The sequence below is a fragment of the Oncorhynchus nerka genome, linkage group LG6 (assembly GCF_034236695.1).
Source record: "Oncorhynchus nerka isolate Pitt River linkage group LG6, Oner_Uvic_2.0, whole genome shotgun sequence".
NCBI lineage: Eukaryota > Metazoa > Chordata > Actinopteri > Salmoniformes > Salmonidae > Oncorhynchus > Oncorhynchus nerka.
Genome location: NC_088401.1, coordinates 8,210,952 through 8,230,171, shown reverse-complemented (window position 1 = coordinate 8,230,171; position 19,220 = coordinate 8,210,952). Strand labels below are relative to the sequence as shown.

Genomic DNA, 19,220 nt, shown 5'->3' with positions numbered 1-19,220 from the left:
GGAGTGAAGGGTGGTCTGCTGTGGAGCTGATGAAGGGAGATGGACCTGGAGGAGTGATGGGGTGGTCTGCTGTGGAGCTGATGAAGGGAGATGGACCTGGAGGAGTGAAGGGTGGTCTGCTGTGGAGCTGATGAAGGGAGAAGGACCTGGAGGAGTGATGGGGTGGTCTGCTGATGAAGGGAGATGGACCTGGAGGAGTGATGGGTGGTCTGCTGTGGAGCTGATGAAGGGAGATGGACCTGGAGGAGTGAAGGGTGGTCTGCTGTGGAGTTGATGAAGGGAGATGGACCTGGAGGAGTGATGGGTGGTCTGCTGATGAAGGGAGATGGACCTGGAGGAGTGATGGGTGGTCTGCTGTGGAGTTGATGAAGGGAGATGGACCTGGAGGAGTGATGGGTGGTCTGCTGTGGAGTTGATGAAGGGAGATGGACCTGGAGGAGTGATGGGTGGTCTGCTGTGGAGTTGATGAAGGGAGATGGACCTGGAGGAGTGAAGGGTGGTCTGCTGTGGAGCTGATGAAGGGAGATGGACCTGGAGGAGTGAAGGGTGGTCTGCTGTGGAGTTGATGAAGGGAGATGGACCTGGAGGAGTGATGGGTGGTCTGCTGTGGAGCTGATGAAGGGAGATGGACCTGGAGGAGTGAAGGGTGGTCTGCTGTGGAGTTGATGAAGGGAGATGGACCTGGAGGAGTGATGGGTGGTCTGCTGTGGAGCTGATGAAGGGAGATGGACCTGGAGGAGAAAAGGGTGGTCTGCTGTGGAGTTGATGAAGGGAGTTGGACCTAGAGGAGTGATGGGGTGGTCTGCTGTGGAGCTGATGAAGGGAGATGGACCTGGAGGAGTGATGGGGTGGTCTGCTGTGGAGCTGATGAAGGGAGATGGACCTGGAGGAGTGATGGGTGGTCTGCTGTGGAGCTGATGAAGGGAGATGGACCTGGAGGAGTGATGGAGTTGATGAAGGGAGATGCTGTGGGTGGTCTGCTGATGAAGGAGATGGACCTGGATGGGTGGTCTGCTGTGGGAGTGAAGGGTGGTGGTCTGCTGTGGAGTTGATGAAGGGAGATGGACCTGGAGGAGTGATGGGTGGTCTGCTGTGGAGTTGATGAAGGGAGATGGACCTGGAGGAGTGATGGGTGGTCTGCTGTGGAGCTGATGAAGGAGATGGACCTGGAGGAGTGATGGGGTGGTCTGCTGTGGAGTTGATGAAGGGAGATGGACCTGGAGGAGTGAAGGGTGGTCTGCTGTGGAGCTGATGAAGGGAGATGGACCTGGAGGAGTGAAGGGTGGTCTGCTGTGGAGCTGATGAAGGAGATGGACCTGGAGGAGTGATGGGTGGTCTGCTGTGGAGCTGATGAAGGGAGATGGACCTGGAGGAGTGATGGGGTGGTCTGCTGTGGAGCTGATGAAGGAGGGATGGGGTGGACCTGGAGCTGATGAAGGAAGATGGGGTGGTCTGGAGCTGATGAAGGGAGATGGACCTGGAGGAGTGATGGGTGGTCTGCTGTGGAGCTGATGAAGGGAGATGGACCTGGAGGAGTGAAGGGTGGTCTGCTGTGGAGCTGATGAAGGGAGATGGACCTGGAAGGGAGAGTGATGGGTGGTCTGCTGTGGAGCTGATGAAGGGAGATGGACCTGGAGGAGTGATGGGTGGTCTGCTGTGGAGCTGATGAAGGGAGATGGACCTGGAGGAGTGAAGGGTGGTCTGCTGTGGAGTTGATGAAGGGAGATGGACCTGGAGGAGTGATGGGTGGTCTGCTGTGGAGCTGATGAAGGGAGATGGACCTGGAGGAGTGATGGGTGGTCTGCTGTGGAGCTGATGAAGGGAGATGGACCTGGAGAGTGAATGGGTGGTCTGCTGTGGAGCTGATGAAGGGAGATGGACCTGGACCTGGAAGGAGTGACCTGGAGGGGTGGTCTGCTGTGGAGCTGATGAAGGGAGATGGACCTGGAGGAGTGAGGGTGGTCTGCTGTGGAGCTGATGAAGGAGACCTGGAGGGTGGTCTGCTGTGGAGCTGATGGAGGAGTGATGGGGTGGTCTGCTGTGATGAAGGGAGATGGCTGATGAATGGGAGATGGACCTGGAGGAGTGATGGGTGGTCTGCTGTGGAGCTGATGAAGGGAGTTGGACCTAGAGGAGTGATGGGGTGGTCTGCTGTGGAGCTGATGAAGGGAGATGGACCTGGAGGAGTGATGGGGTGGTCTGCTGTGGAGCTGATGAAGGAAGATGGAAACGGACGAGTGATGGGGTGGTCTGCTGTGGAGCTGATGAAGGGAGATGGACCTGGAGGAGTGATGGGGTGGTCTGCTGTGGAGCTGATGAAGGGAGATGGACCTGGAGGAGTGAAGGGTGGTCTGCTGTGGAGCTGATGAAGGGAGATGGACCTGGAGGAGTGATGAAGGGGTGGTCTGCTGTGGAGCTGATGAAGGAGATGGATGGACTGTGGAGCTGGGAGGAGTGAAGGGTGGTCTGCTGTGGAGCTGATGAAGGGAGATGGACCTGGAGGAGTGAAGGGTGGTCTGCTGTGGAGCTGATGAAGGGAGATGGACCTGGAGGAGTGATGGGTGGTCTGCTGATGAAGGGGAGCTGATGAAGGAGATGGACCTTGGAGGAGTGAAGGGTGGTATGCTATGGAGCTGATGAAGGGAGATGGACCTGGAGGAGTGATGGGGTGGTCTGCTGATGAAGGGAGATGGACCTGGAGGAGTGATGGGTGGTCTGCTGTGGAGCTGATGAAGGGAGATGGACCTGGAGGAGTGATGGGGTGGTCTGCTGATGAAGGGAGATGGACCTGGAGGAGTGATGGGTGTTCTGCTGTGGAGCTGATGATGGGAGATGGACCTGGAGGAGTAATGGGTGGTCTGCTGTGGAGCTGATGAAGGGAGATGGACCTGGAGGAGTGAAGGTTGGTCTGCTGTGGAGCTGATGAAGGGAGATGGACCTGGAGGAGAAAAGGGTCGTCTGCTGTGGAGTTGATGAAGGGAGATGGACCTGGAGGAGTGATGGGTGGTCTGCTGATGAAGGGAGATGGACCTGGAGGAGTGATGGGTGGTCTGCTGTGGAGCTGATGAAGGGAGATGGACTTGGAGGAGTGAAGGGTGGTATGCTATGGAGCTGATGAAGGGAGATGGACCTGGAGGAGTGATGGGGTGGTCTGCTGATGAAGGGAGATGGACCTGGAGGAGTGATGGGTGGTCTGCTGTGGAGCTGATGAAGGGAGATGGACCTGGAGGAGTGATGGGGTGGTCTGCTGATGAAGGGAGATGGACCTGGAGGAGTAATGGGTGGTCTGCTGTGGAGCTGATGAAGGGAGATGGACCTGGAGGAGAAAAGGGTCGTCTGCTGTGGAGTTGATGAAGGGAGATGGACCTGGAGGAGTGATGGGTGGTCTGCTGTGGAGCTGATGAAGGGAGATGGACCTGGAGGAGTGAAGGGTGGTCTGCTGTGGAGCTGATGAAGGGAGATGGACCTGGAGGAGTGATGGGGTGGTCTGCTGATGAAGGGAGATGGACCTGGTGGAGTGATGGGTGGTCTGCTGTGGAGCTGATGAAGGGAGATGGACCTGGAGGAGTGAAGGGTGGTCTGCTGTGGAGCTGATGAAGGGAGATGGACCTGGAGGAGTGATGGGGTGGTCTGCTGTGGAGCTGATGAAGGGAGATGGACCTGGAGGAGTGATGGGTGGTCTGCTGTGGAGCTGATGAAGGGAGATGGACCTGGAGGAGTGAAGGTTGGTCTGCTGTGGAGCTGATGAAGGGAGATGGACCTGGAGGAGAAAAGGGTCGTCTGCTGTGGAGTTGATGAAGGGAGATGGACCTGGAGGAGTGATGGGTGGTCTGCTGTGGAGCTGATGAAGGGAGATGGACCTGGAGGAGTGAAGGGTGGTCTGCTGTGGAGCTGATGAAGGGAGATGGACCTGGAGGAGTGATGGGGTGGTCTGCTGATGAAGGGAGATGGACCTGGTGGAGTGATGGGTGGTCTGCTGTGGAGCTGATGAAGGGAGATGGACCTGGAGGAGTGAAGGGTGGTCTGCTGTGGAGCTGATGAAGGGAGATGGACCTGGAGGAGTGATGGGGTGGTCTGCTGTGGAGCTGATGAAGGGAGATGGACCTGGAGGAGTGATGGGGTGATCTGCTGTGGAGCTGATGAAGGGAGATGGACCTGAAGGAGTGATGGGTGGTCTGCTGTGGAGCTGATGAAGGGAGATGGACCTGGAGGAGTGATGGGGTGGTCTGCTGTGGGGCTGATGAAGGGAGATGGACCTGGAAAAGTGATGGGGTGATCTGCTGTGGAGCTGATGAAGGGAGATGGACCTGGAGGAGTGATGGGGTGGTCTGCTGTGGAGTTGATGAAGGGAGATGGACCTGGAGGAGTGATGGGGTGGTCTGCTGTGGGGCTGATGAAGGGAGATGGACCTGGAGGAGTGATGGGTGGTCTGCCGATGAAGGTAGGTGGACCTGGAGGAGTGAAGGCTGTGTGAGGCAGGAAGGTAGGATGAGGACAGACAGGTACTTGGGTCCAGAGTTGTGGATAGCTTGATAGGTAGAATGAGGACAGACAGGTACTCGGGTCCAGAGTTGTGGATAGCTTGATAGGTAGAATGAGGACAGACAGGTACTCGGGTCCAGAGTTGTGGATAACTTGGTAGGTAGGATGAGGACAGACAGGTACTTGGGTCCAGAGTTGTGGATAGCTTGATAGGTAGAATGAGGACAGACAGGTACTCGGGTCCAGAGTTGTGGATAGCTTGGTAGGTAAGATGAGGACAGACAGGTACTTGGCTCCAGAGTTGTGGATTACTTGGTAGGTAGGAACCAGGATTTTAAAGTCAATGTGTGAGCATATGGGGAGCCAATGGAGGTTGAACAGCACTGGAGGTATTTATTTTATTTTAATTTTTACCTTTATTTAACCAGGCAGGTCAGTTAAGAACACATTCTTATTTTCAATGACGGCCTGGGAACAGTGGGTTAACTGCCTGTTCAGGGGCAGAACGACAGATTTGTACCTTGTCAGCTCGGGGGTTTGAACTCGCAACCTTCCGATTACTAGTCCAACGCTCTAACCACTAGGCTACGCTGCCGTATGTGCTCACAGGGGGAGGTGTGGTTGAGGACAAGTGCAGCACAGTTCGGGACATATCTTAGGCTTCTTGTGCCAACTAACAAGGCATTACAATAGTCCAGACGGCATGGTATAAAGTCACACAGCTGCAGGCTGTGACAGCATAAGTCGTAACCTGGCAATGTTAGATGGAAAAATACAACTTTGATCACACTTTTGATGTGGGCCTCAAACGAGAGTTGACTGTCAAATATCCTACCCATGTTGAGAACCTACCTGGAGGGGAGGACCTTTGACACCATCTGTATTGAGTCTGTAGCTGCTGAACCTCCCTGGAAGGGAAGGACCTTGACACCATCAGTATTGAGTCTGTAGCTCTGAACCTCCCTGGAAGGGAAGGACCTTGACACCATCAGTATTGAGTCTGTAGCTCTGAACCTCCCTGGAAGGGAAGGACCTTGACACCATCAGTATTGAGTCTGTAGCTGCTGAACCTCCCTGAAGGGGAAGACCTTGACACCATCAGTATTGAGTCTGTAGCTGCCGAACCTCCCTGGAAGGGAAGGACCTTGACACCATCAGTATTGAGTCTGTAGCTGCTGAACCTCCCTGGAAGGGAAGGACCTTGACACCATCAGTATTGAGTCTGTAGCTCTGAACCTCCCTGGAAGGGAAGGACCTTGACACCATCAGTATTGAGTCTGTAGCTGCTGAACCTCCCTGAAGGGGAAGACCTTGACACCATCAGTATTGAGTCTGTAGCTGCTGAACCTCCCTGGAAGGGAAGACCTTGACACCATCAGTATTGAGTCTGAAGCTGCTGAACCTCCCTGAAGGAGGTATACTCTGTATACTTCTGGCCCTTCTTTTGACATTGTGTTAACAACCCTCCAGGCAAGCCACAATGCCATACAACTCTCCTTCCGTGGCCTCCAATTGCTCTTAAATTCAAGTAAAACTAAATGCATGCTCTTCAACCGATCACTACCTGCACCTACCCGCCTGTCCAACATCACTACTCTGGACGGCTCAAACAACTACCTCTTTCCCAACTGTATTTAATTTATTTATTTATTTTGCTCCTTTGCACCCCATTATTTTTATTTCTACTTTGCACATTCTTCCATTGCAAAACTACCATTCCAGTGTTTTACTTGCTATATTGTATTTACTTTGCCACCATGGCCTTTTTTGCCTTTACCTCCCTTCTCACCTCATTTGCTCACATTGTATATAGACTTGTTTATACTGTATTATTGACTGTATGTTTGTTTTACTCCACGTGTAACTCTGTGTCGTTGTATCTGTCGAACTGCTTTGCTTTATCTTGGCCAGGTCGCAATTGTAAATGAGAACTTGTTCTCAACTTGCCTACCTGGTTAAATAAAGGTCAAATAAAAAAATAAAAAATAAAAAAGGGGAAGACCTTGACACCATCAGTATTGAGTCTGTAGCTGCTGAACCTCCCTGGAAGGGAAGGACCTTGACACCATCAATATTAAGGCTGTCACTGCTGCTGTTGTTACTGATGGTGCCAGTGCCAATCAGTGCAACCCGTGTCTTTTGCAGTTTAACTGCAGGAAACTGCATAGGATGTCCTGTAGGCAGCTAACAGGGAGTGCAGTCAGTGTCAGTGTTTGTGAATGCCGCACAGCTGAGTGTCAATAGCATTTAAAGTTAAAGCTCAGTTCGTGTTTCCTCATTATGTTTCCCAGTGGCAGCATGTAGATACAAGACAATAGTGGCCCTAGGACCAAGCCTTGCGGGACACCCCTGGTGGACCACCACCAGGGAATAGGCTGTCATTTTGAACACAACCCATAGCGATGCCGATCCAGGTTCTACAACAAAAGTGGTACGGTGTCCAAATTACGACAGCGTCAGAATCACAAGGAGTTGGTGAACGAGGCTGTCCAAAATATGCACACTGTACATTGTGAGGATTGTGATGCTGCTGCAGGACAGGTTCTTACCAGGAAAGTGGCGATGGCCACTCCTATGATGAATCCAGCGATGACGTCAGACCAGTGGTTCCGGTACTCAGCCACTCTGTTGAGTCCCGTGAGGAAAGCCAGATACATCAGACCCAGGGACAGCACAGGCTTGGCTAGCCGCGTTCCTTTGACTTCCACTGTACATGTGATGTAACTCTAGAAGATAGTAATGAACATACGGTTATTTCCTCACATCTCAGTGGATCTCTTTTATTACATTTGTGAGAAAAAATCAACAGAAATCAACAATGAACATGCTGTTATCTCCTCACATCCCTGTTCTGACTTGCTGGATATAAACCCATCCTGTAAAGAGGTCAATAAGGTCATATCTGTGCTGAGAGGGTATACCACGTTGTGTGGTTTCGTTGAATTACCTCTATTAGTTTGTCCATACCATCAAAGAGTGGACTGACTTTCAATGGGAACACTGAGAAACGAGGTCAGATCTACTGTGCAGCATACAATGATTGTCTTATTGAGATTCTGAAAAAGGTCTGCGAGCCAAGAATTTGATAATGCTGTGATAATGTTACCAGCAGTCTGGGATAATGCTAGCAGCAGCCTGTGATAATGTTACCAACAGCGTGTGATACTCCTAGCACCAGCCTGGGATAATGTCACCGACAGCCTGGGATAATGTTAGTACCAGTCTGGGATAATGTTACCAACATTCTGGGATAATGCTAGCACCAGCCTGGGATAATGTTACCAGCAGCCTGGGATAACGCAAGCACAAGCCTGGGATAATGCCATCACCAGTCTGGGATAATGCTAGCACCAGTCTGGGATAATGCTAGCACCAAACTCAGCCTGTGACAATGCTAGCACCAGCTTGGGATAATGCTACCAACAGCCAGTGATAATGTTACCCGCATCATGTGATAATGCTAGCACCAGCACCAGCCTGTGATAATGCTGAAGACAATGAGGGTATAACAGGAATTTTAAAAAAGAAGTATTGTCACAAACATTGGATAGGTGCAGTGAAATGTGTTGTTTAACACTAGTTTTACAGTAGCATGCATCAAGCTTTACAGTAGCATGCTAACCACTAAACAACTACCTGTTTGACTGTAGCAAGCTAACTTGCACTTACTGCTAATAAACAATGTGCTTTAAAATAGCTTGCTAACTGGTACTAAAAAACAATGTGCTTTACAGTAGTATGCTAATACCTCTAACCGCTACAAAACAATCTTCTTTAACATAGTATACTAATAACGCTAACTGCTACAAAACAATATTCTTTAACATAGCATGCTAATACCGCTAACCGCTACAAAACAATGGCCCTGCTAACTGACCTACATGCTGTAAAGGTCCAATCTATTATGTGGATCAAGGGGGAGGAAGAAGAGTCTACAAAAAAAATATCCCTTTTGGTAATCAATCAGACACTCGAACCCGTCAGAGATTGATGACTTAAAAACCTCTCTAGGCTAGGGGGCGGTATTTTCACATCCGGATGAAAAGTGTGCCCAAAGTAAACTGCCTGCTACTCAGGCCCAGAAGCTAGGATATGCATATTGTATTTTCGTCCGGTATTGAAAGCAGTTTATCCCGTCTTAAATTTGATTGATTATTTAGGTTAAAAAATACCTAAAGTTGTATTAGGAAAGTTGTTTGAAATGTTCGGATCAAGTTTACAGGTAACTAATATGAGATATTTTGTAGTCACGTTGCGCGAGTTGGAACCAGTGTTTTTCTGGATCAAACGCGCCAAATAAATGGACATTTAGGAGATATAGCGACGGAATTAATCGAACAAAAGGACCATTTGTGATGTTTATGACACATATTAGACTGCTAACAGAAGAAGCTCTTCAAAGGTAAGGCATTTATGGCTATTTCTGAGTTTTGTGTCACGCCTGGCAGGATGATGTTTGTTTGATGGGGTGCTGTCCTCAGATAATCGCATGGTTTGCTTTTGCCGTAAAGCCTTTTTGAAATCTGACACCGTGGCTGGATTAACAAGAAGTTAAGCTTTATTTTGACATATTGCAAGTGTATTTTCAAGAATGTTAAATATTTACAATTCTGTAGTTTAAATTTGGCGCCCTGCACCTTCACTGGATGTTGGTCAGGAGGGACGGTAGCGTCCCATCTAGCCTAGAGAGGTTATTAGAGGTTATTAGAGGTTATTAGAGGTTATTATAAGATGGTTATTAGAGGTTATTATAAGATGGTTATTAAAGTTATTATAAGATGGTTATTAGAGGTTATTAGAGGTTATTAGAGGTTATTAGAGGTTATTATAAGATGGTCTCACACGTCACAGATAAAGACTTCTGACAGAGTTAGATCTGTGAAATGTAATCCCCCGTAGCTGTAGGGACGTTGGTCAGGAGGGACGGTAGCGTCCCATCTAGCCTAGAGAGGTCTGACAGAGTTAGATCTGTGAAATGTAATCCCCCGTAGCTGTAGGGACGTTGGTCAGAGGGGACGTCCCATCTTGGTCAGAGAGGGACGTAGCTGTAGGGACGTTGGTCAGGAGGGACGGTAGCCCCATCTAGCCTAGAGAGGTTATTAGAGGTTATTAGAGGTTATTAGATCTGTGAAATGTAATCCCCCGTAGCTGTAGGGACGTTGGTCAGGAGGGACGGTAGCGTCCCATCTAGCCTAGAGAGGTCTGACAGAGTTAGATCTGTGAAATGTAATCCCCCGTAGCTGTAGGGACGTTGGTCAGGAGGGACGGTAGCGTCCCATCTAGCCTAGAGAGGTTATTAGAGGTTATTAGAGGTTATTAGAGGTTATTAGATCTGTGAAATGTAATCCCCCTTAGCTGTAGGGAAGTTGGGAACCCTTTTGAAACACCCTGCCATCACACTGTGGTTCATATTCACACAGTGACTGTATGAGTGATGATCTGGGATCAGTTTTCCCTTTAAAATCATAGTGAATAGATCCCAGTAGTGGCTTGGTCTGTAATAGGCAGGGTATCCCCCCAAACGACCTGCAGTGGTGTAAAGTACTTTAAGTAAAAATACTTTAAAGTACTACTTAAGTTGTTATTTGGGGTATCTGTACTTTACTATTTATATTTTGGACAATTTTACTTCACTACATTCTGAAAGAAAATTATGTACTTTTTACTCCTTACATTTTCCCTGACACCCAAAAGTACTCTGTACATTTTGAATGCTTAGCAGGACAGGAAAAGTGTATAATTCACCCACTTATCAAGAGAACATCCCTGGTCATCCCTACTGCCTCTGATCTGTCAGACCCACTAAACACAAATGCCGTGACCATGATGGTTTGAGGGTCAGATTGGGAATTTAGCCAGGACACCAGGGTTAACACCCCTACTCTTACAATAAGTGCCATGAGATCTTTAATAACCTCAGAGAGTCAGGACACCCATTTAACGTCCCATCCGTAAGACAGCACCCTACACAGGGTTGCATTGGGAACTGGGATATTTTTTTAGACCAGGGGAAAGAGTGCCTCCTTCTGGCCCTCCAACACCACTTCCAGCAGCATCTGGTCTCCCACCCAGGAACTTACCAGGACCAACCCTGCTTAGCTTCAGAAGCAAGCCAGCAGTGGTATGCAGGGTGGTATGCTGCTGGCATAAAATTGTATCATCAACACGTTTGTCTGTTGTGATGTTGAATATATTAACCATGCCTGTGTCTAAAATGCACCTTATTTCCTGCAGAGTGCCCTGGTCAAAAGTAGTTTACTACCCATAATGCACTGGTCAAAGTAGTGCATTACCCATAGTGCCCTGGTCAAAAGTAGTTTACTACCCATAGTGCCCTGGTCAAAGTAGTGCATTACCCATAGTGCCCTGGTCAAAAGTAGTTTACTACCCATAGTGCCCTGGTCAAAAGTAGTTTACTACCCATAGTGCCCTGGTCAACAGAAGTGCATTACCCAGAGTGCCCTGGTCAACAGAAGTGCAACATAGTGCCCTGGTCAACAGAAGTGCATTACCCATAGTGCCCTGGTCAACAAAAGTGCATTACCCAGAGTGCCCTGGTCAAAAGTAGTTCACTACCCATAATGCACTGGTCAAAGTAGTCATTACCCATAATGCACTGGTCAAAGTAGTTTACTACCCATAGTGCCCTGGTCAAAATAAGTGCATTACCCAGAGTGCCCTTGTCAAAAGTAGTGCACTACCCAGAGTGCCCTTGTCAAAAGTAGTGCACTATATAGTGAATAAGGTTTCAGACAGCATCAGTCTGCTAACATTATTTTCCCAGTGCCTAATACTGTCCTCTCACCCTAAAATCATTCAACTAGCAAGCTTTCTAGAGTGAGTAGGGTGAATCAGCAGAAATCCTCTTTATGTAAAGTACCAGGCTTAGTCTGCTATGAGTCAGTGGAGAAGTTCCTTTTCATCGATGCCATAAAACTTAAATTAAACGTTGAGTCTCAAACAGCCGCCTGTCCCTTTTAATAGCTGGGCAACTGCACACCATTTCAGGAAATAAACACCTTTTTCAAATAAACACCCGGTCTAAATGAATTATTTACGAGGTTACCATGAATTGCCATGACTTGTTTACAAAGTTTAATGATTGATTTGTTACATTAAATAATTCAGTAATGACTCCGGGGGAAAACATGATGGCAATCATCCGTTTTTATCGCCAGTAAGAAACTGCTATCCATTAGCCGCTAACAGCTGACAACTGCTAGTTAACTGCCAAGCAAATAAAACTGTCAACTGTGGGAGTACAGACCCAAAGAAATTGGTTAACTCTAGTGGCGAAAGTAAGAACTGCTAAAAATGCACTGTTTTTTTGTTGTTTTTTACCTTTATTTAACCAGGCAAGTCAGTTATAAGAACAAATTCTTATTTTCAATGACAGCCTAGGAACAGTGGGTTAACTGCCTGTTCAGGGGCAGAACGACAGCTCGGGGGTTTGAAACCACATTTACATCAAACATTTTCATGCAGATGAATTGTCTGACGCAATGAAAATAAAAATAAAAATAACTGGGATGATGGAAACATGAAATGTGATTACAATTTCATAAATGCTGACAGAGAATTTGTTCGTTTGACATGGTGGGATCTGTTAGCGACTGTAAAATTAATTATGCGAGAAATTGGCGGTGGAAATGCCTTTTGATGCACAAATATTGATATAATTAACACAGTGGAGGCTCCTGAGGGGAAAACGGCTCACAACACTGGAACGGCAGCAAACACAGAGAAATCATTTGTTTTGAATGTATTTGATACCAGGGCACTATGGGTAGTACTCTACTTTTGACCAGTCCACTGATCTGACTACAGTCGGTAACACAAGCCCGTTCTCCCCAATTCATGTGTCATCAACCTCCTGTGAAGAGGAACATCATATGGAAGCAATAACATGTTGTTTAGTCCTCCCACTACGACTCAGGAAAGCATGTAGTTTATTAGGCTACAGATCTGTTGTGTGGTCCTCCCACTACGACTCAGGAAAGCATGTAGTTTATTAGGCTACAGATCTGTTGTGTGGTCCTCCCACTACGACTCAGGAAAGCATGTAGTTTATTAGGCTACAGATCTGTTGTGTGGTACGACTCAGGAAAGGTCAGATCTGTTGTGTGGTCCCACTACGACTCAGGAAAGCATGTAGTTTATTAGGCTACAGATCTGTCCTTACGACTCAGGAAAGCATGTGGTCAGATCTCCCCACTACGACTCAGGAAAGCATGTAGTTTATTAGGCTACAGATCTGTTGTGTGGTCCTCCCACTACGACTCCGGAAAGCATGTAGTTTATTAGGCTACAGATCTGTTGTGTGGTCCTCCCACTCACGAAACATCAGTTTATTAAAGATCATGTCCTCCCACTACAACTCAGGAAAGCATGTAGTTTATTAGGCTACAGATCTGTTGTGTGGTCCTCCCACTACGACTCAGGAAACCATGTAGTTTATTAGGCTACAGATGAAGTAAATGACAATGAACTTCACAGGGGGGGGTGAAAGGTCACGGTGATGAGCTTGATGTTCTTTTACCAGTAGATATCGAGGGTCTTATACTGGTGACATGACGATGGACGCTTTGGCTACCATTTAACAAAAACAAATTATATCGCTCTTATCCATAATAATCTCATAATGTAGGTAGGCTACCCGCACTGTAGAGCATCTGTGCCAAGGCTGTTGGCACATTCGTTATATAACTCAACAGTTTTTGTGACAAAAACATCAGTAGATTTTTTTTAAATGAGATGGAAACCCATTTAAAAAACGTTTTATTTTATTTTTTTATTCAGTACATGGGAATTTACCGGTAAAAGTCATGTTTATGTGCACTGTCTTCACGCGCAGTCTTCATCCATGTAAAGGTTTGCCTCCTCTTCCTCTGAATAGGAGAGGCGAGAAGGATCGGAGGACCAATATGTGGCGTGGTAAGTGTCCATGGTTCTTTTAATAAGAAATACTCAACATGAACACAACTGATGCAAAACAATTAACGTGAAAACCGAAACAGCCCTATGTGGTGCAGAAAACACAAAGACAGGAAACAACCACCCACAAAACCCAACAACAAACAGGCTACCTAAATATGGTTCCCAATCAGAGACAATGACTAACACCTGCCTCTGATTGAGAACCATATCAGGCCAAACAAAGAAATAGACAAACCAGACACACAACATAGAATGCCCACCCAGCTCACGTCCTGACCAACACTAAAACAAGGAAAACACAAAAGTATTATGGTCAGAACGTGACAATCCACATAAAGTCTGTTTGATGGAAACAAATCTCTGGTGGGAAAATGCGCATATTGATTTATGCAGAATTTAGAATATTCGTATGCAAATCTGTCGTCGCCAATGGAAACCAGTTATAGTGTGGAAATGATGACACAGTGCAGGAAATGTAGGAAATTGATTAAAATGATGGAAGTGAATGTAATTAAAAAAGAATAATGTTATGCAAATGTGCAAAAGCTCTGTGCATTAAGAAAATAGACGCCTGGCACAAATAGAAGCCTGTCACTAATAAAAGCCTGTTGTGTTCAGTGATTAACGGAAATAAACGGCCAGGCTGTTATTCAAAGTTTATCGAAATGAAAATCAAATCAATTTTATTGGTCACATACACGTGTTTAGCAGATGTTACAGTAATGCGAGTGTAGTGAAATGCTTGTGCTTCTAGTTCCGAAAGCGCAGCAACATCTAACAAGTAATATCTAACAGTTTCACAACATATATAACCCAAAATAGAGGAAAATGGAAGTAAGGAATGGATTAAGACGTGTCTGGCACCCTTTTCTCTGATCTACAGCAAACAGACAAACAGAATGCATTCAGTGGCCAAACAGGATATTCGTAGCCAAGATAGAAAAATACATCCAAGAATCAGTCAGCACTGTTTCAGTGTGTGTGCGTGTGCGTGTGCGTGCGCGTGCGCGTGCGTGCGTGCGTGTGTGTGTGTGTGTGCACTCAGAGCCTTTTACGTGTCATGTGGGCCTGGAGAAGCTAAACGTGTTCATGTTAATTTCTGGTCAATTACTGTGAGACCGACAGGCTTTTGCATGACAATAACCAAAGCTCCAGTCCTAAACAATGCAGAAAAAATAGATCTGCGTTCTGCGGAGCTTCATGGAAGAAATTTGATTTTTACAAAGTTACATATCAAATGTGAAATCTTCAACCAATTGTATCTCACCACCAGACACTCTTCAACTCGAATCCAGCGTCCAAAACGAAAACAAGATTTCCAGACACGAGAATTAAGCCCAAATCTGACAGGAATTGATGAATGGTTTATAAGGGATTTACACACTAACGGGATCTATTTAGCAGCGTTCTCCACATCTCGCCATAGCCATCAAAAGAAGCAGCTGAATAGCAGCACATTCAAGACCGGCATCTATTGGGCCAACTTACTAAGTCTTCAAGATCTGTTATAAAGGCCCTCATAGAATGTTCTAGATTTCCCAAGGATTTTTATTAATGTTTTACTTACTTTTCCTTTATTTAACTAGGCAAGTCAGTGACGGCCTGGGAACAGGGGGTTAACTGGTCTAGGAACAGTGGGTTAACTGGTCTAGGAACAGTGGGTTAACTGGTCTAGGAACAGGCTAACAGGTCTAGGAACAGTGGGTTAACTGGTCTAGGAACAGGCTAACAGGTCTAGGAAGAGTGGGTTAACTGGTCTAGGAACAGGCTAACAGGTCTAGGAACAGTGGGTTAACTGGTCTAGGAACAGGCTAACAGGTCTAGGAACAGTGGGTTAACTGGTCTAGGAACAGGCTAACAGGTCTAGGAACAGTGGGTTAACTGGTCTAGGAACAGTGGGTTAACTGGTCTAGGAACAGTGGGTTAACTGGTCTAGGAACAGTGGGTTAACTAGAACAGTGGGTTAACTGGCCTAGGAACAGTGGGTTAACTGGTCTAGGAACAGTGGGTTAACTGGTCTAGGAACAGTGGGTTAACTGGTCTAGGAACAGTGGGTTAACTGGCCTAGGAACAGTGGGTTAACTGGTCTAGGAACAGTGGGTTAACTGGTCTAGGAACAGTGGGTTAACTGGTCTAGGAACAGTGGGTTAACTGGTCTAGGAACAGTGGGTTAACTGGTCTAGGAACAGTGGGTTAACTGGTCTAGGAACAGTGGGTTAACTGGTCTAGGAACAGTGGGTTAACTGGTCTAGGAACAGTGGGGTTAACTGGTCTAGGAACAGTGGGTTAACTGGTCTAGGAACAGTGGGTTAACTGGTCTAGGAACAGTGGGTTAACTGGTCTAGGAACAGTGGGTTAACTGGTCTAGGAACAGTGGGTTAACTGGTCTAGGAACAGTGGGTTAACTGGTCTAGGAACAGTGGGTTAACTGGTCTAGGAACAGTGGGTTAACTGGTCTAGGAACAGTGGGTTAACTGGTCTAGGAACAGTGGGTTAACTGGTCTAGGAACAGTGGGTTAACTGGTCTAGGAACAGTGGGTTAACTGGTCTAGGAACAGTGGGTTAACTGGTCTAGGAACAGTGGGTTAACTGGTCTAGGAACAGTGGGTTAACTGGTCTAGGAACAGTGGGTTAACTGGTCTAGGAACAGTGGGTTAACTGGTCTAGGAACAGTAACTGGGGTTAACTGGTCTAGGAACAGTGGGTTAACTGGTCTAGGAACAGTGGGTTAACTGGTCTAGGAACAGTGGGTTAACTGCCTAGGAACAGTGGGTTAACTAGGAACAGTCTAGGAACAGTGGGTTAACTGGTCTAGGAACAGTGGGTTTGTCAGGAACAGTGGGTTTAACTGGTCTAGGAACAGTGGGTTAACTGGTCTAGGAACAGTGGGTTAACTGGTCTAGGAACAGTGGGTTAACTGGTCTAGGAACAGTGGGTTAACTGGTCTAGGAACAGTGGGTTAACTGGTCTAGGATCAGTAGGTTAACTGGTCTAGGAACAGTGGGTTAACTGGTCTAGGAACAGTGGGTTAACTGGTCTAAACAGTGGGTTAACTGGTCTAGGATCAGTGGGTTAACTGGTCTAGGAACAGTGGGTTAACTGGTCTAGGAACAGTGGGTCCACTGGTCTAACCAGTGGGTTAACTGTCTAGGAACAGTGGATTAACTGGTCTAGGAACAGTGGGTTAACTGGTCTAGGAACAGTGGGTTAACTGGTCTAGGAACAGTGGGTTAACTCTAGGAACAGTGGGTTAACTGTCTAGGAACAGTGGGTTAACCTCCACTGGTCTAACCACAGGCTACCCTGTTCAGGGGCAGAACTCAACCACCTTGTCAGCTTGGAGGTTTGAACCACCTACCGGGTTACTAGTCCAACGCTCTAACCACTAGGCTACCCTGTCGCCCTCCACTCTAACCACTAGGCTACCCTGTCGCCCTACACTCTAACCACTAGGCTACCCTGTCGCCCCCTCCACTCTAACCACTAGGCTACCCTGTCGCCCCTCCACTCTAACCACTAGGCTACCCTGTCGCCCCTCCACTCTAACCACTAGGCTACCCTGTCGCCCTCCACTCTAACCACTAGGCTACCCTGCCTCCCCTCCACTCTAACCACTAGGCTACCCTGCCTCCCTCCACTCTAACCACTAGGCTACCCTGTCGCCCCTCCACTCTAACCACTAGGCTACCCTGTCGCCCCTCCACTCTAACCACTAGGCTACCCTGCCGCCCTTCCACTCTAACCACTAGGCTACCCTGTCGCCCCCTCCACTCTAACCACTAGGCTACCTCCTGTCGCCCCCTCCACTCTAACCACTAGGCTACCCTGTCGCCCCTCCACTCTAACCACTAGGCTACCCTGTCGCCCCTCCACTCTAACCACTAGGCTACCCTGTCGCCCCTCCACTCTAACCACTGGGCTACCCTGTCGCCCCTCCACTCTAACCACTAGGCTACCCTGCCACCCCTCCACTCTAACCACTAGGCTACCCTGTCGCCCCTCCACTCTAACCACTAGGCTACCCTGCCGCCCCTCCACTCTAACCACTAGGCTACCCTGTCGCCCCTGTCTGTAATGTCAGAAATCCTACTATTCTGCACATATCATCAATATGGAACCACTCCAGTTACTTCATTCCGTTAGTCAGTAGTTGTAACACAGCCGACTCAATTACTGAACTTGTATCTTTGGTTCCTACTAATCTTTAGTTCCTACTCACCGCAAGATAGAAGGCTGCGTAGACACTGAGCGCTGCCTCTTTGGAGGGGAAGGTTTTGCGTGCGCGCAGGACATCCTCCTGGTTCCCTGTGCAGGCCTCCTGGTGACTGATGTAGATCAGGGCGTGCTGGCAGCCCAGGGCTGTGTAGTTGGGCTTACACACCGTCAGGAAGTGTGGGGCCAGATTCCCCGTCACCAGCTGTCCGGCGTTCACAAAGATGTCCACGGTGAACAGGCCGAACGTGTAGACGCCTGGATAGAGGGGAAGAGACACTGGTTAGACGCCTGGATAGAGGGGAAGAGACACTGGTTAGACGCCTGGATAGAGGGGAAGAGACACTGGTTAGACGCCTGGATAGAGGGGGGAGAGAGAAACTGGTTAGAGGGGGAGATAGACACTGGATAGAAGGGGAGAGAGACACTGGTTAGAGGGGGAGAGAGACACTGGATAGAGGGGAGAGAGAGACTGGTTAGAGAGGGGGAGAGACACTGGTTAGAGGGGGAGATAGACACTGGTTAGAGGGGAGATAGACACTGGTTAGAGGGGGAGATAGACAATGGTTAGAGGGGGAGATAGACACTGGTTAGAGGGGGAGATAGACACTGGATAGAGGGGGAGAGAGACACTGGTTAGAGGGGGAGATATACACTGGATAGACTGGGGGGAGAGAGACACTGGATAGAGGGGGAGATAGACATTGGATAGAGGGGGAGAGAGACATTGGTTAGAGGGGAGATAGACACTGGATAGAGGGGGAGATAGACACTGGTTAGAGGGGAGATAGACACTGGATAGAGGGGGAGATAGACACTTGTTAGAGGGGAGAGAGACACTGGTTAGAGGGGGAGATAGACACTGGTTAGAGGGGAGATAGACACTGGTTAGAGGGGAGATAGACACTGGTTAGAGGGGGAGATAGACACTGGATAGAGGGGAGATAGACACTGGTTAGAGGGGAGATAGACACTGGTTAGAGGGGAGATAGACACTGGATAGAGGGGGAGATAGACACTGGATAGAAGGGGAGATAGACACTGGATAGAGGGGGAGATAGACACTGGATAGAAGGGGAGATAGACACTGGATAGAAGGGGAGATAGACACTGGTTAGAGGGGAGATAGACACTGGATAGAAGGGGAGATAGACACTGGTTAGAGGGGGAGATAGACACTGGTTAGAGGGGAGATAGACACTGGATAGAGGGGGAGATAGACACTGGATAGAAGGGGAGATAGACACTGGATAGAGGGGGAGAGAGACACTGGATAGAAGGGGAGAGAGACACTGGATAGAAGGGGAGAGAGACACTGGATAGAGGGGAGATAGACACTGGATAGAAGGGGAGATAGACACTGGTTAGACCCCAATTCCCTGCATGCTACAAACAACCACGTCTGCCAAACATCAGCTAAATGACATTCTCCTCATGACAGCCCTGTTTCTGCATAAAGCAGTGTGAGGCTCAAACATACAGGACAGACACAGATCCTTCAATGTAACACTTTCCTCAATGGACATCTCATAGCTGGACACACACACACACGCACGCACGCACACACAAAAACACACACACACGCACGC

At 48.0% G+C, this 19,220-nt stretch overlaps 1 protein-coding gene across 1 annotated transcript in view; it reads right to left on the bottom strand.

Annotated features, from left to right (window-relative positions):
• The window catches only part of LOC115115735 (phospholipid phosphatase-related protein type 5-like), a 170,345-nt gene that overhangs the window by 47,717 nt on the left and 103,408 nt on the right, over nucleotides 1-19,220 (bottom strand). The window contains exons 3-4 of the mRNA XM_065019763.1: nucleotides 17,639-17,889; nucleotides 7,032-7,208 (exon numbers count right to left, since the gene is read on the bottom strand). Coding sequence (XP_064875835.1) covers nucleotides 7,032-7,208; nucleotides 17,639-17,889 — 428 coding nt within the window. The remainder of the gene's footprint in view (nucleotides 1-7,031; nucleotides 7,209-17,638; nucleotides 17,890-19,220) is intronic.